General features: G+C 34.2%; 1 protein-coding gene across 3 annotated transcripts in view; it reads right to left on the reverse strand.

The window, feature by feature from the left end:
• Nucleotides 1-744: 744 nt before the first annotated feature.
• The window catches only part of LOC143228648 (proteolipid protein DM beta-like), a 45,577-nt gene continuing 29,666 nt past the window's right edge, over nucleotides 745-16,655 (reverse strand). For all 3 annotated transcript variants that reach the window (XM_076459887.1, XM_076459888.1, XM_076459886.1), the window contains 4 exons: nucleotides 10,006-10,159; nucleotides 9,372-9,454; nucleotides 8,444-8,509; nucleotides 745-4,610 (listed from right to left, as the gene is read on the reverse strand). In XM_076459887.1, coding sequence (XP_076316002.1) covers nucleotides 4,482-4,610; nucleotides 8,444-8,509; nucleotides 9,372-9,454; nucleotides 10,006-10,159 — 432 coding nt within the window. In that variant the 3' untranslated portion in view covers nucleotides 745-4,481. The remainder of the gene's footprint in view (nucleotides 4,611-8,443; nucleotides 8,510-9,371; nucleotides 9,455-10,005; nucleotides 10,160-16,655) is intronic.

Consider the following 16,655-nt stretch of genomic DNA (forward strand, 5'->3'; position numbering starts at 1 on the left):
CAACTGTGTATCTTAATATTAGTTGAAATACTTGTAGGTTCAGCTGTGTATATTAATGTTAGTTTGAATACTTGTAGGTTCAGCTGTGTATCTTAATATTAGTTTAAATACTTGTAGGTTCAGCTGTGTATCTTAATATTAGTTTAAATACTTGTAGGTTCAACTGTGTATCTTAATATTAGTTTAAATACTTGTAGGTTCAACTGTGTATCTTAATATTAGTTTAAATACTTGTAGGTTCAGCTGTACATCTTAATATTAGTTTAAATACTTGTAGGTTCAGCTGTGTATCTTAATATTAGTTTAAATACTTGTAGATTCAGCTGTGTATCTTAATATTAGTTAAAATACTTGTAGGTTCAGCTGTGTATCTTAATATTAGTTGAAATACTTGTAGGTTCAGCTGTGTATCTTAATATTAGTTTAAATACTTGTAGATTCAGTTGTGTATATTAATACTAGTTTAAATACTTGTAGATTCAGCTGTGTATCTTAATATTAGTTTAAATACTTGTAGGTTCAGTTGTGTATATTAATATTAGTTTAAATACTTGTAGATTCAGTTGTGTATATTAATATTACTTTAAATACTTGTAGGTTCAGCTGTGTATCTTAATATTAGTTTAAGTACTCGTTGGTTCAGTTGTGTATATTAATATTACTTTAAATACTTGTAGGTTCAGCTGTGTATCTTAATATTAGTTTAAGTACTCGTTGGTTCAGTTGTGTATATTAATAAAGAACTTTTCAACAGAATTTGATTTTATTAAACATATATAAATTTGAAAAACAAACCTCAAAATAAAATACAGTATATTTGGAGAAACACACTGACACTTGGGTTTCATATATTGATCCATGATGTATGTATTACTAATAATCACACACATTGATTCTCCAAGTGGACTCACACCACAGATCTGGACGGTTTTTAGAACAAAGGTAAACCCTAAAAAAACACAGTTATCACACTTACACGAGACACAAACTAAATCCTCCACCATAAAATAATTACTTCTAAACATTACACAAGAAGTATAATTCTGAAGTTGGAATGGTACAGTATTAATGGAATATTAAACAGTGACAACAATCGGAGTTTTCGTTTATCAGAGCTCCAGTACCCCTCCCCTGGTGGGTTCTCTGGAAACCTTTAACAACACTTACTAAAACCAACTATAACAAAGACCAAATTTACAGTTGAGATGGACAAAATAACAGTATTTATTATATAATCCCTGATTATTCGTAAAGCATAGGTTGTGTGTTAGGCTCATAGTTCACAAATACAGAATACAGTACATATCTGTATCTAAACATGATTCACTGATCTTGGTTACTATTATAATCACTTGGTGAACTGAATAACTTGGGAATTTCTAGTATTATGTCACTTACAGTCAAAGACACAAATGTAACTCAATATAGAGATAAGAGTAGATCTAAGATATGTTAAAATAACCTAGTTTTAACCTTAGTCACACACTGAGTAGATATAAATATTACATTTATGTCCTATAAAAATATATGTCTAAACGTATATTTGTATGTGTATACAAAAGGAAATATAAGATCTTCAGTCCATATTTGCATTAAAATATTTGATCCGACATGGATTTGATACATATGTTGTATCACATACTAGACACACCAGATGTCCCACCTTCTGTCAACTAGACTCATATAACACGCACCATTTTCTGTCAACCTAAAATAACACATACCAAGATCCAGGGAGGATGGAGGGTATACATCCCCCCTTTATTTTAGGTGGGGGGTATGGTGCATACAATCATCCCCCCCTACAGTTTGGTCTGTTGAATTGTTTTATTGCATCACAGGCCTACAAACTGTGTTTGTTCGTGTGATTCTCGTGTTCTTATCAATAGAATTACATAATTAGGCCTAGATGTAGGCTTTTTCAGTAGCCAAAATGTACATCTTTAATATAGGCGTGCTTCTAAGCTTTTCGATCTAAGCGATAGTTCATAAGTATCAGTCAGTAGGCCTAAGTATACATCCAAGTATCGTGGTAACAAGATTACTCTGTGACTGCATGTTTCCAGCTTTCAGGTTCACGTAATCAGAGGTTACCAATTTGTAAATTGAACAGTCCACATAAGTGGTTGCAAAAATCGTCCCCCCCATCGGGTGTAAAAAATCTACACCCCTGGATATACCAGACATCTATCATTATTTAACCTCACACATACCATATGTTCCAGTTTATACCAAACTGATACATTTTAAATGTTCAAACTTCTATCAAACACAGCTGTCTTGTATTCTGTGCAACTTTTGTCATGAACTTCTAATATTCAAAAACATATCATAGTACCAAAATACATGGGAACATATCATAGTACCAAAATACATGGGAACATATCATAGTACCAAAATTGACACTGAAATACTTGCATAATATTAAAAGAAGTAAATACATTGAAAATAAAGTTTATAAACCTAAATAGAGGATAATAATAAATCAATTTGTTTAATAATACTGACATCTATGGTAACAACACGTGAGTTGTATGTGGAAAAAATTGAACTGAGTGTTAATGTACACAATTTGAAAACAAGACGTCTAAGTATAAACAGTACAAACAAGGTAACTACATACAAACAGTGGTGAATTTCTCTAAAGACAAACAAGGTAACTACATACAAACAGTGATAAGTTTTGGTGATCGCACACACACAAACAAGGTAACGTTAACTACATACAAACAGTGATGACTTTTGGTGATCACACACACAAACAAGGTAACGTTAACTACATACAAACAGTGATGACTTTTGGTGATCACACACACAAACAAGGTAACGTTAACTATATACAAACAGTGATGAGTTTTGATGATCACACAAACAAGGTAACGTTTACATACAAACAGTAGTGAGTTTCAGTAATCACACACACAAACAAGGTAACATTAACTACATACAAACAGTAGTGAGTTTCAGTAATCACACACACAAACAAGGTAACGTTAACTACATACAAACAGTGGTGAGTTTCAGTAATCACACACACAAACAAGGTAACATTAACTACATACAAACAGTGGTGAGTTTCAGTAATCACACACACAAACAAGGTAACGTTAACTACATACAAACAGTGGTGAGTTTCAGTAATCACACACACAAACAAGGTTACATTAACTACATACAAACAGTGGTGAGTTTCAGTAATCACACACACAAACAAGGTAACGTTAACTACATACAAACAGTGGTGAGTTTCAGTAATCACACACACAAACAAGGTTACATTAACTACATACAAACAGTGGTGAGTTTCAGTAATCACACACACCAACAAGGTAATGTTAAGTACGTACAAACAGTGGTGAGTCTCAGTAATCACACAAACAAGGTAACGTTTTCTCAGTTTAAACAAATGATTGAAAGTCACTGCTTAAGCTGAATGAGAAATGTATGTTCAAAACCATCAGAACACACATCCATCAGAAAACACATTCATTTCAAAACCATCAGAACACACATTCATTTCACCAAACTTAAAAGTGTCCTTAGAAAAATTCATACAAATTGTACATGTTAATAGTTGTTCAGGTGATCTTGATATAAGGTCATTGACACAGCTAATCATTCCAACTTTGAGTTTATCCTAACAAACATAAGCTACACAGATAAAACAAAAAGTGGTAGTTAACATTATCTTGTAATTAGCTGGTGACATATTAAAGATTTCAATATCATGTAACCACCTACATCCAGAGAAGTCATCTTAACTTGTGACTACCTCCATTGTTTCACTACAAACAGATATTCATTCTAATGATACAAATTGTAATTAACAATTAATTTTATATAGAAAAACTCTGTTTTACGACATACATATTCTAGTAAAACTAAATACAAAGAACTTAAACAAAACATACAAGAAATACCAAAACTAAAACAACTCTTCCACTGTATGCCACGAAACGCAAAATCTGAACCAAGTCCAGAGTGAAGCAACAGAATACACTTAGAAACACATTACACACTAATGAACACATACAGGTAAGTGTGTGCAAACTGCTGTACAGTTCTACCTCATTAAGATAACTTGAACATTTATAAGGAAAATCAGTGTTGTCTGGTTTTAAAGATGAATACCTTCTCCAGACAACACTGGTAATCCAAACTATCTTGTTATTAACAACGCTAACTTGTACTGCAACGAGGAAAAACCATTCAACAGTTTCACAAAATGTCTCTGAATCGCCAAGAAACTTTTTGAGGAGTATATGCTACAGTTCTAGAAAATCTTAATAAAAATGCTATGATCTTTATGGTGTTAGGACCAACTTCATTATTTTGTTGTTTTAAATTCTGAAATTCAATACTGTGTGAAAATTAGTTTCACTTACTTTTAGACTTCTATATTTCAAACAGAAGCCAGAACTGTAATATTATTTGTGATTTCTGTAGCAATGTACTCCTCTAAAAATTTCTTGGCTTATGTCCTAAAACCTATCCTTTGGTAGGGTTCCAAGTTCTGTTTCCTGCAGATATTGTAATTCTTGGAGGTCCTGGAACTTTTCGTGGTCCTTGATGTGTGCATAGTTTGCAGAGAGACATATCAAATAGTGGACCTAAGAAAAAAACACGTTCATTTTTCACAACATTGTTTGTAAGATGATTTTAAATATAACATTTCTTTAAATTCTAAATATTTAAATAGTTCACTACAAAAAAGGTAGAGAAAACTAAACTAATTACTCCTTTAAATTGCAAAATGCTCTCAAATAGATAACAAAGAACTGTATACAGTTTTTACACATCAGAGACATTGAATATTTCATACAACCATCTTCCATAGAAGTATACCAATGTAAGTGGAAAGTCTTGTGCTATTGGTCTACCAAATGTGGGTTTCCTGCTGACAAGCCAACCATGGATCATGCTGTAGAACTCCTCACCTGGACCTTTCCAGATATCCGGTGGCCTTATCCAAAACCTTTCAATTTTAAGTACAGAAGTTTTCCTTCTGTTCTTACCAAGCTAATGCATTTTTCTTTGCCTCTGCTTCAACCACTTTCCTTATGTCATCTGTCCTTTAAACCCTATTTCTTTCTTCTGTAAGCCTGTGGGTATCAACATTTGCATTTGTTTGCTACTGATGTTTCGTGTACCCTTTACCACCCTACATATCTCATCATTTAACCAAATTATTCCTTTCTTCTGAAGACTTCAGCAGCTTGGAAGGGTTGTTCCTCCTTTTCACCTATTACCCTCTACTGGATGTGCATAGTCTGGATCTGTGTCTAGTCAAAGATCTTCATTGTTATAAAGCTTGTACTGCTACCTTTCAGAGTACATGTTCCTCTTTATATTCTCTGGCAGTACACAGTATACAGTTTTTACACATCAGAGACATTGAATATTTCAAGTGATTCAAACTTACATGCAATAGCTATAAGCCTAAATAACAACAAATGCATATTGTTAGTCTGTTCCCACCAGAGGGCTGCATTAGCCATCACTAGATTTTGAAGAGACAGACAAGAAGGAAGGCAGCTGATCAACATCATCCACCACCAGTTCTTTTTTACTAATAAATAATTGGATTGACTGTCATATTATAACACTCCCACAGCTAAAAGGACAAGTATATTTAGCAACAGGATTCAAACCCACAGATTGCGAGTTCAGTGCCCTAATCATCAGGTCTGTAGCACATTTTTAGAAAATAGTAGCTAGAAACTTGTTCATAACCAAATATATTAAAAAATTATTAAACTTAATGTTCCTTGGATACAAGGATCCCCATGATTAATAATCAGTTCTATATAAACACAGACTCGATCAGCGAACTCCACAATGCAGTTCTATATAAACACAGACTCAATCAGCCAACTCCATGATGCAGTTCTATATAAACACAGACTCCATCAGCCAACCCCACAATGCAGTTCTATATAAACACACTCAAGCAACCAATCCCACATCGCAGTTCCATATAAACACAGACTCAATCAGCCAACCCCACAATGCAGTTCTATATAAACACAGACTCAATCAGCCAACTCCATGATGCAGTTCTATATAAACACAGACTCCATCAGCCAACCCCACAATGCAGTTCTATATAAACACACTCAAGCAACCAATCCCACATCGCAGTTCCATATAAACACAGACTCAATCAGCCAACCCCACAATGCAGTTCTATATAAACACAGACTCAATCAGCCAACCCCACAATGCAGTTCTATATAAACACAGACTCAATCAGCCAACCCCACAATGCAGTTCTATATAAACACAGACTCAATCAGCCAACCCCAAGATGCAGTTCTATATAAACACAGACTCAATCAGCCAACCCCAAGACGCAGTGCTATACAAACACAGACTCCATCAGCCAACACCACGACACAGTTCTATATAAACAAAGACTCAGTCAGCAAACACCATGACACAGTTATACATAAACAGACTCAATTAGCCAACACCACAATGCAGTTCTACATAAAGACAGACTCAATCAAGCAGTTCTATATAAACAGACTCAATCAACCAACACCACAATGGAGTTCTATATAAAAAGAGACTCAATCAACTAACACCCAGACATAGTCTATACAGAAATGGTTACTTTCCTTCTGTAACATCAGGTAAGATTAGTTAGGTTTAACTGTCACACAATTAATTATACAAAATATAAAAAACATGAGTGCACTAAATGCAAAAACCTCCTTCAAAGGCATAAGTGTTTTGTTTTGTCTTTCATGAAATACTCATGATTTTAATATAAGAGAAACCCTTGCGTTTACATGTGATTACTTAAAATCATAAACAATAGAAAATTAAAAGACAACACCAGAAATGTATCATGACTTGTCAAACATTACTGTTTACTGTCATTCCAATTATACTAAATGTATCATAACTTGTAAAACATTACTGTTTACTGTCATTCCAATTACACTAAATGTATCATAACTTGTAAAACATTACAGTTTACTGTCATTCCAATTATACTAAATGTATCATAACTTGTAAAACATTACAGTTTACTGTCATTCCAATTATACTAAATGTATCATGACTTGTAAAACATTACAGTTTACTGTCATTCCAATTATACTAAATGTATCATAACTTGTAAAACATTACTGTTTACTGTCATTCCAATTACACTAAATGTATCATGACTTGTAAAACATTACAGTTTACTGTCATTACAATTACACTAAATGTATCATCACAAAATATGATAACATTGTGGTAAAACACTTGTAATGTCCATACAAACCATTTTCAGAATACATTTTTCTTTACCAGAATAACTGGAGATTATAATGATAAAGATTTATCTTTGTAACTTTTTAGTTTTTACACCTTTATTGTGTACAGATACTAATAAATTAACCAGTAGAAGTGTGACAAGTTGACAATAACATAAATTTCAGCTCACATTACATAATGTCTAACTATATATATATGTTACCTTGTGTAATTTGAGGTAAAAATCTATTGTTTCCTTTACATTTTTGTATTTAGTAATTTTTTAAATTTTACTAATTTTATTAAAACATAAGAAACTTAATTCAGGGCTGGGATCTATTGTTCTTAGAAAAATGTAGGGATAATGAAGACAAGTCAAATATTCAAATTGTGACTCACACAACTTTCAAGTATGTATTTTACAACACAAACAGTAAAACAAAATGTCCCAGAACTACTATGACTTATCCAGGTTTCTAGAAACTGACCTGTAAAAAAGTTTTAAAAAATTTATCAGAGTATCAATACTGGTCTTCACTGATGAAAAGCTGCTTGGAATATTTGTGCTACTTACTGAACTGACACATCCTGGGAAGAAAACTGCCTTTCTGTTGGTTTGTCTATCACTGACACATAAGTGTGAGTAAACAAGTAATTTAGAAAGCAACATTAATAGTTGGAAGGTGCTTCTGTGATGGACACAACAAAGTGACCTCAGAAAATAAAGGTGAAAGGTTCTTAGCTTAACGTTGGTCTCTAGCTGATGCCCATGATTTATGAATGTTCTGATAAAGCCAATATGAGGGAAGAAAGAAATCTAAAGCAGAGGGTCATAACTTGACTACTGAGAATATCTTAAATTATTTCACTCTTTAAACTAAAAACTATAACTTGTACATATGAAAATCTAAATTATAAGCTACATTTTGCTGCTTATGTTATTAAAATATGTTAATAATAAAGTTTTTAATTAATTTTGAATGGAACTCTGATAAAAGGTGGCAAAAAGTGCACTTTGACCCCCACCCATGCATTTAGGGTTAACGGCTACTCATTAGGTTAGCTTCTGTTTCAAAACTATCAGTGTTTACTGTTACAGCAAATTTAATTAATACGAGAAACACTGAAAATGTAAGCGGTAAAGTGTACGTAACTTACTATACATGAAGAAACAAGCATATGAACAATAACTCACCAAACTGACCACTACCAGAACACATGCTGCTGTTGCTAGGATATACATGATTGTTGCTTGCTCCACCTGGTGGAAAAATTGTCAAATATTTACACTGTACAAAGTTGGTCATTTCAGCAATTATGCTCCCAGTCAAAGAAAGAAAAACAGTTATCCAGTCAAACATCAACCTGCCTTACATCTATTACTATTATTAACCCCACAAGAAACAAAGGTCACATTTTATGCTCACCAACAACATGAATAAAAATGTCAGGTTGCTTTTTGAAAGACGAAAGTATTTCCAGATTTATTATCCTGTAAAATTAGGAATCACATCTGAAGTTTTCAGCTTTTTATATGTTTCACACAAATATTTATGAGTAAACAACAATTATAAATTATTTTAGACCCAACATCCTTTCTGGTTTAGGGAAATCAAATAGTTGAGTTATTTTGGCAACAAGCACCCGGTGTTAAGGTTTTTTACATGAAACTAAACCAACTAAAACAAGTATGGTGAAGTTAATTATTTTCATTCACATAAATCAGATTTTCAAATTATTTTTATCGTGAAAATTATTTTTCCAATAAGATAAATCTTTCAAATGGTGTACAAAAACTGTCGACATACATAAGTTTTGTAAATATAACAAATCTTAATAACGAGTCACTTTTTATCTTGCTTGTTTCTAGTATGAAATAATCCACAATGAGGTTAGTTTTAGGCACTTATGGTAAAGCTGTAACATTTTTATATAAATTATTTCAATTATCAATAAACCTATGACATCATCTATATTGTATTTTACCATTAATTTGTGTTAAAAACAGGCACTTTTTATGTAGGTTAGTAATCACGTTGACAAATTTTACAAAATAAAATTCACAAGCAGTATCACAGAAAATCCCAAAGAATGTCCCAAACCTAACAAATAATGAAACTTACATAATCTTTACAGAAAACCTTAATTTTACCCTCAGAACACAGGTTTAGGTCTTCGTATTTTGTTTCTGGTGGAAACATGAAATCTAAAGAAAGAAAACAAGTACATTCAACTAAAATGCAACATTACACATGTTGCAGGTTCACATTGTCAACATATTTAAACATGTTTAGCCTTCATCATTATAAATGTTGTACATACTGTAGTGCTTTTAAACCAAACAAGTAAACTAGGTTACTAAATTACAGAATGACACTATAACAGCACTTCCACAAAGTATTCTGCTCAATATCCAATCTCAGTTCTTACTGTTTATAGTTCAGTGGTTTTTACCAATGTTAAGTTAGTAATAAATGATATTCTTTTTTCACATTACAGTGTTTTAGTGGTTTGTATTTCACATATTTTAATAATTAACTATTTTCTGTCTTTAGAACTATCATTATTGGAAGTTGCATCACTTGTAAAAATACAAATCTTTCTAAGATTTTGGAAAGTCACATACTTTACACATCAATATCTATCATTTTGTTAACGATTACAACTTCACCACTCCAGAACTAAGGTCCACAGTTTTACTTAATATCTACATTTATTGGCTGACAAGAAAAGCGAATAAAGTTGATATGTCTTTACCATACTGAGTGAGGTCTATACACTGTTTACGAACATCGGTTACTTTTACTTGGTTACACAGGCCCCAGCTCACTACAAACACAAAAGTGATGACCACCAATGATGCTAACACCAGCATCCACGCCAACTCAAGTATGTAAGTAATCAAGATAAACTGGAACAAAAAAATATATAATAATTACTTAATGAAACAGGACAATGATCAGTTTGAAATAGTTTTATGTACAAATTGAACGTCAACGTTAAAACATCAGCTAAATGATTCAAGCATACCTGACCATACTTCTGAGCTATTAACCAGGGAGAGAAGGCAGCCAGTCAGTAGTATGTACTGTTACAAGTTTTAATAATAGGACTAACTAGTGCACCCAAAGTTGAAAGCTAATATTTTCTTACACTGAAAATATATTTCTGAGAGTAACTTACTTCCTCTCACCCAAACCCATCTCAATTGCAATTTGCTCTCAAAGCATCACTAAAATTTTCACCAATCTTTTATACCCATCAGTTTTGTGCCATTTCAGAACATATGCTGATCATGTGATTGCCCTCCACAAATCATATTGTTCCCTTTATACTGTGCAGCTAGTTCCCTCTACTGTTCTAGAACAATCTTCACTTTCAAGAACTGGCAGATACAAAAATGCTGGCATATCAATGGGTAGAAAGGGTGGAAAGTTAGTGAGGGAAGGCAAGCAGGTTCAAAGGGATAACTGGACAGGGAATATAGGGTTAGGTTGAGATCCCAATCTGACAAAACAAATTGACATGGTGGATGGTAAGACAAAAGGATTGGAAAAGGAGGGAACTAACGGAAGGAAAAGGCTTTCCAGAAATGGGTAAAAATGGATGATCGGGCAGCCCGAAGACTAGTAACTGTTGATACATACAAATTGGAACAGATGAGGAACAGACAATCAGAACAGGCAGTAGCCACAGTAAATGGACCAAAATGGACAAGGAAAAAATCTGCAATACATGAAAATGGAGTTTTGTGATGTTGGATGAAATACATCACAGTTGTCAGAGGAATGACCAGAGCAATGCATGTATATGGTAAAACAATTATAAGAAATCTAACTTACCAAATACTGAGAAGAGAGGACATGAAAGTCCTAAATTGTTGCACAAGGAAAACAGGTCATGGCCCCAAGCTGACAAACTAAATATGAAAAAACCTACAAAATATCACTAAAGAACAATACCAAGCTCAGGAAATTACATGGAAATGAGATCACAGGTGGAAGGTGAAGTTTCCATTCAGTAGTTATATTCTTTTGTATGCAAACTGTAAAGTGAAGAAATCACTGGGTGAATGTAAGACATGAATTCTTCACAAACTAAAGCCCGTATTTCCCCAGGTAAACTTTTGCAGAAATTTCATCATCCATCATATTAAATCTCAATTTCAAACAAAGAAATTAGAATTTAGAAAAGAGAAATTATTTAAAATACGAGTAGAAACAATGGAATCGAACAGAAAGTTGAAACCTGAAGTTAAAAACAAATTAATTTTTTGTGATCAAGCATAATAAATATTTATTAGTCACAACAGAGTGAGTTAAAACACACACTAGATTAACAACAGAACGAGTTAAAACACATACTAGATTAACAGAACGAGTTAAAACACACTAGATTAACAAGAGAACGCGTTAAAACACACACTAGACAACAACAGAGTTGAAACACACATACAAACACTAGAAAAACAACAGAGTTAAAACACACTCTAGAATAACAACAGAGCAAGTTATAAAACACACGTACACACACTAGATTAACAACAGAGTTAAAACACACACGTACAAACACTAGACTAATAACAGAGTGAGTTAAAACACACTACAGTAACAACAGAGTGAGTTAAAACACATGTATAAACACTAGAAAAACAACAGAGTTAAAACACACACTAGACTAACAACAGAGCGAGTTAAAACACACTAGACTCGCAGAGTGAGTTTAAACACACACGTACAAACACTAAACTAACAACAGAGTGAGTTAAAACACACTATATATATACACACTAGAATAACAACAGAGTTAAAACAAACATCTATACACTAGAATAAAAACAGAGTGAGTAATGATCATACTAGATTTGTACAAAGAGGTAGTTGTGGTAGTATAGTCAGTGTAATAGGATTGCTGGAAGGTAGTCACATGTTCTGAAATGGATGAAAATTGATGGGATACAAAAGAAGTTTGTTTTCAATGAAAACTTTAATAATACTTGGAGTACTCTCCATGATAAAAATAACATTGGGTGAGAGATTGTAAGACCATTTGTAAGTGCAATGTGTTTAGCAGCATTATGACAAATGTGGATCTTTTAATCTACAGCCCAGCATGTTAACCACAAGGCCATGTCTAGCCTGTTATTTGTAGAATTAAGTAATTTATTTTGTTTGGCCTTTTTAAGTTTGTTTGTAGTTATGCACAAAGCTACACAATGAACTACCTGTGGTCTGCCTACCTTGGTGGCAAATCCTCCTTTCAAATAAAAAATCTACATTTTAAAAACTGAGAAGAAAAACGGGTATGAGAAATCAAGACGTGCACTGGGATCCAATCCTGGTAGTCCAAGCCAAGTGGTCTTGTGTGAGATCAAGACATGCACTGGCATCCAATCCTGGTGGTCCAAGCCAAGCGGTCTTGTGTGAGATCAAGACATGCACTGGCATCCAATCCTGGTAGTCCAAGCCAAGTGGTCTTGTGTGAGATCATGAAGTGCACTGGCATCCAATCCTGGTGGTCCAAGCCAAGTGGTCTTGTGTGAGATCAAGACGTGCACTGGGATCCAATCCTGGTGGTCCAAGCCAAGTGGTCTTGTGTGAGATCAAGACATGCACTGGCATCCAATCCTGGTAGTCCAAGCCAAGCGGTCTTGTGTGAGATCAAGACGTGCACTGGGATCCAATCCTGGTGGTCCAAGCCAAGCGGTCTTGTGTGAGATCAAGACGTGCACTGGGATCCAATCCTGGTGGTCCAAGCCAAGCGGTCTTGTGTGAGATCAAGACGTGCACTGGGATCCAATCCTGGTAGTCCAAGCCAAGCGGTCTTGTGTGAGATCAAGACGTGCACTGGGATCCAATCCTGGTGGTCCAAGCCAAGTGGTCTTGTGTGAGATCAAGACGTGCACTGGGATCCAATCCTGGTGGTCCAAGCCAAGTGGTCTTGTGTCCAATCTCAACTTTTTCTGTAATGAGAGATCAAGACGTGCACTGGCATCCAATCCTGGTAGTCCAAGCCAAGTGGTCTTGTGTCCAATCTCAACTTTTTCTGTAATGAGAGATCAACACGTGCACTGGCATCCAATCCTGGTAGTCCAAGCCAAGTGGTCTTGTGTCCAATCTCAACTTTTTCTGTAAAGCTGGATTAAAATAAACACATCATATCACAAACATCTTTATTAACATGGAACTTGAGACGTGTTTTGAAAGTCACAACCAAGGTTTTTGAAAGGATGCTGGCAAGACAACATGGTAGGGAAGAAACACTGTCCAGTATTAGTTGTCTCCATATCCACAGATTCTGTATCACTTTCAAGCTCAGGAAACAACACAGCAAACATCTTATTGAAGAAACACTGTCCAGTATTAGTTGTCTCCATATCCACAGATTCTGTATCACTTTCAAACTCAGGAAACAACACAGCAAACATCTTATTGAAGCCACATTACAAATCAATCTAATAACATAGATTATGACATAATAATAGAGTAAAATGTGGTTGATGGAACACACAAAGTAAAACACAAGACACAGGGAGTCCTATTTGGTAAATACTTGTTTATGTAAAGACAATCTGTAATTTGTGAGAGTAATAATAATGGATAAAGGAAAAGGAGAAAGAACATAACAAACTCTCAGACCCATATTTCCCTGACTTTTGACACAACAGAAACTCTCAGACCCATACTTCCCTGACTTTTGATTTGTGCTGGTTTAAACTGTGTTCATTAAAGATGCAAGTCTCTCATTTCCAGAGGCACTAAGTTCACAAAGGCCAACATAAAAAACAAACAAAATTCATTCCACTAACTAAATCTTATGTGTGTGTGTGTGTTTATTACAGCCAATTACTTCATATGTAGAATTTCTTTTATTGGAACTGAAATTCCAGGACTCTTCCCAGACCATGATTTACAAACAGCTATTTCTTCAGAGCAAAAATTTCATGACTTTCCAGAACAATGACTTCTAAGCAGATGTTTCTCCAAGGCACAAATTTCATGACTTTCTCAGGACCATGACTTCTAAAAAGATAGTTTTCCAGGATCTCAAAGAACAAATTCCTCCTACCACTTTCATACTGGTCATGGATTTGAAAACAATTAAAATTAGGCACCTGATGGCACTAAGAAAGTGTGATCACTAGCAAACATATTTTAACCTCTTTTTAAGACAGTGCTTACCCAAAGTAAGAAGATCATTTTCAGACAGTGCTTACCCAAAGTGACAAAATATTCAGTGATAAGTGTTAAAGTTAATTCCACCTAACTTTTGTTTATAACAAATTAAACAATATATATAACTCAATTCTGACTGATTTGATCCAACTTAAGATATCTAGAAACTTATATTATTAATGTAAACCTTATCCTACCCAGTATCCTTACATGTTAATGAGTGGTATCAAACTAAGGTGGTCTTTAAATATAGTAGCAATGACAACAGATGAGAGTGTTTTACTGTTAGTTTAAAATGGTGCTTTTGTTTAAAATTAAAAGTGGTGTTCGACTCCTTAAGAAAGCAATAAAAACTGTATAATGACTAAGACGTTTGTATCACAAACCTACACGAAAGAAATACACTCAAATACTCGAACATCAGAGTGACTAAAAGATTCAATAATGTTTCAAACAAGAACAAAAATTTCACTACAAGTCGAATCATCTAAAATATTGGAATAAAATATTCTTATCAAATCGATCAGTTCTGTAGTCATCCTATGTTACTAACCACAGCACAGGATATTCTTATCAAACTGACCAGTTCTGTAGTCATCCTATGTTACTAACCACAGCACAGGATATTCTTATCAAACTGACCAGTTCTGTAGTCATCCTATGTTACTAACCACAACACAAGATATTCTTATCAAACAGACCAGTTCTGTAGTCATCCTATGTTACTAACCACAGCACAAGGTATTCTTATCAAACAGACCAGTTCTGTAGTCATCCTATGTTACTAACCACAACACAAGATATTGTTATCAACCAGACCAGTTCTGTAGTCATCCTATGTTACTAACCACAACACAAGATATTCTTATCAAACAGACCAGTTCTGTAGTCATCCCATGTTACTAACCACAGCACAAGATATTCTTATCAAACAGATCAGTTCTGTAGTCATCCTATGTTACTAACCACAACACAAGATATTCTTATCAAACTAACCAATTCTGTAGTCATCCCATGTTACTAACCACAGCACAAGATATTCTTATCAAACAGATCAGTTCTGTAGTCATCCTATGTTACTAACCACAACACAAGGTATTCTTATCAAACAGACCAGTTCTGTAGTCATCCTATGTTACTAACCACAGCACAGGATATTCTTATCAAACTGACCAGTTCTGTAGTCATCCTATGTTACTAACCACAGCACAGGATATTCTTATCAAACAGACCAGTTCTGTAGTCATCCTGTGTTACTAACCACAACACAAGATATTCTTATCAAACTGACCAGTTCTGTAGTCATTCTATGTTACTAACCACAACACAAGATATTCTTATCAAACAGACCAGTTCTGTAGTCATCCTATGTTACTAACCACAGCACAAGATATTCTTATCAAACAGACCAGTTCTGTAGTCATCCTATGTTACTAACCACAACACAAGATATTCTTATCAAACAGTCCAGTTCTGTAGTCATCCTATGTTACTAACCACAACACAAGATATTCTTATCAAACAGACCAGTCGTGTAGTCATCCTATGTTACTAACCACAACACAAGATATTCTTATCAAACAGACCAGTCGTGTAGTCATCCTATGTTACTAACCACAGCACAAGATATTCTTATCAAACAGACCAGTTCTGTAGTCATCCTATGTTACTAACCACAACACAATATATTCTTATCAAACAGACCAGTTCTGTAGTCCTCCTATGTTACTAACCACAGCACAGAATATTCTTATCAAACAGACCAGTTCTGTAGTCATCCTATGTTACTAACCACAGCACAAGATATTCTTATCAAACAGACCAGTTCTGTAGTCATCCTATGTTACTAACCACAACACAAGATATTTTTATCAAACAGACCAGTTCTGTAGTCCTCCTATGTTACTAACCACAGCACAGAATATTCTTATCAAACAGACCAGTTCTGTAGTCATCCTATGTTACTAACCACAGCACAAGATATTCTTATCAAACAGACCAGTTCTGTAGTCATCCTATGTTACTAACCACAACACAAGATATTCTTATCAAACTGACCAGTTCTGTAGTCATCCTATGTTACTAACCACAACACAAGATATTCTTATCAAACAGACCAGTTCTGTAGTCATCCTATGTTACTAACCACAACACAAGATATTCTTATCAAACAGACCAGTCGTGTAGTCATCCTATGTTACTAACCACAACACAAGATATTCTTATCAAACA

Source organism: Tachypleus tridentatus, chromosome 10 (assembly GCF_004210375.1).
Source record: "Tachypleus tridentatus isolate NWPU-2018 chromosome 10, ASM421037v1, whole genome shotgun sequence".
Classification (NCBI taxonomy): Eukaryota; Metazoa; Arthropoda; class Merostomata; order Xiphosura; family Limulidae; genus Tachypleus; species Tachypleus tridentatus.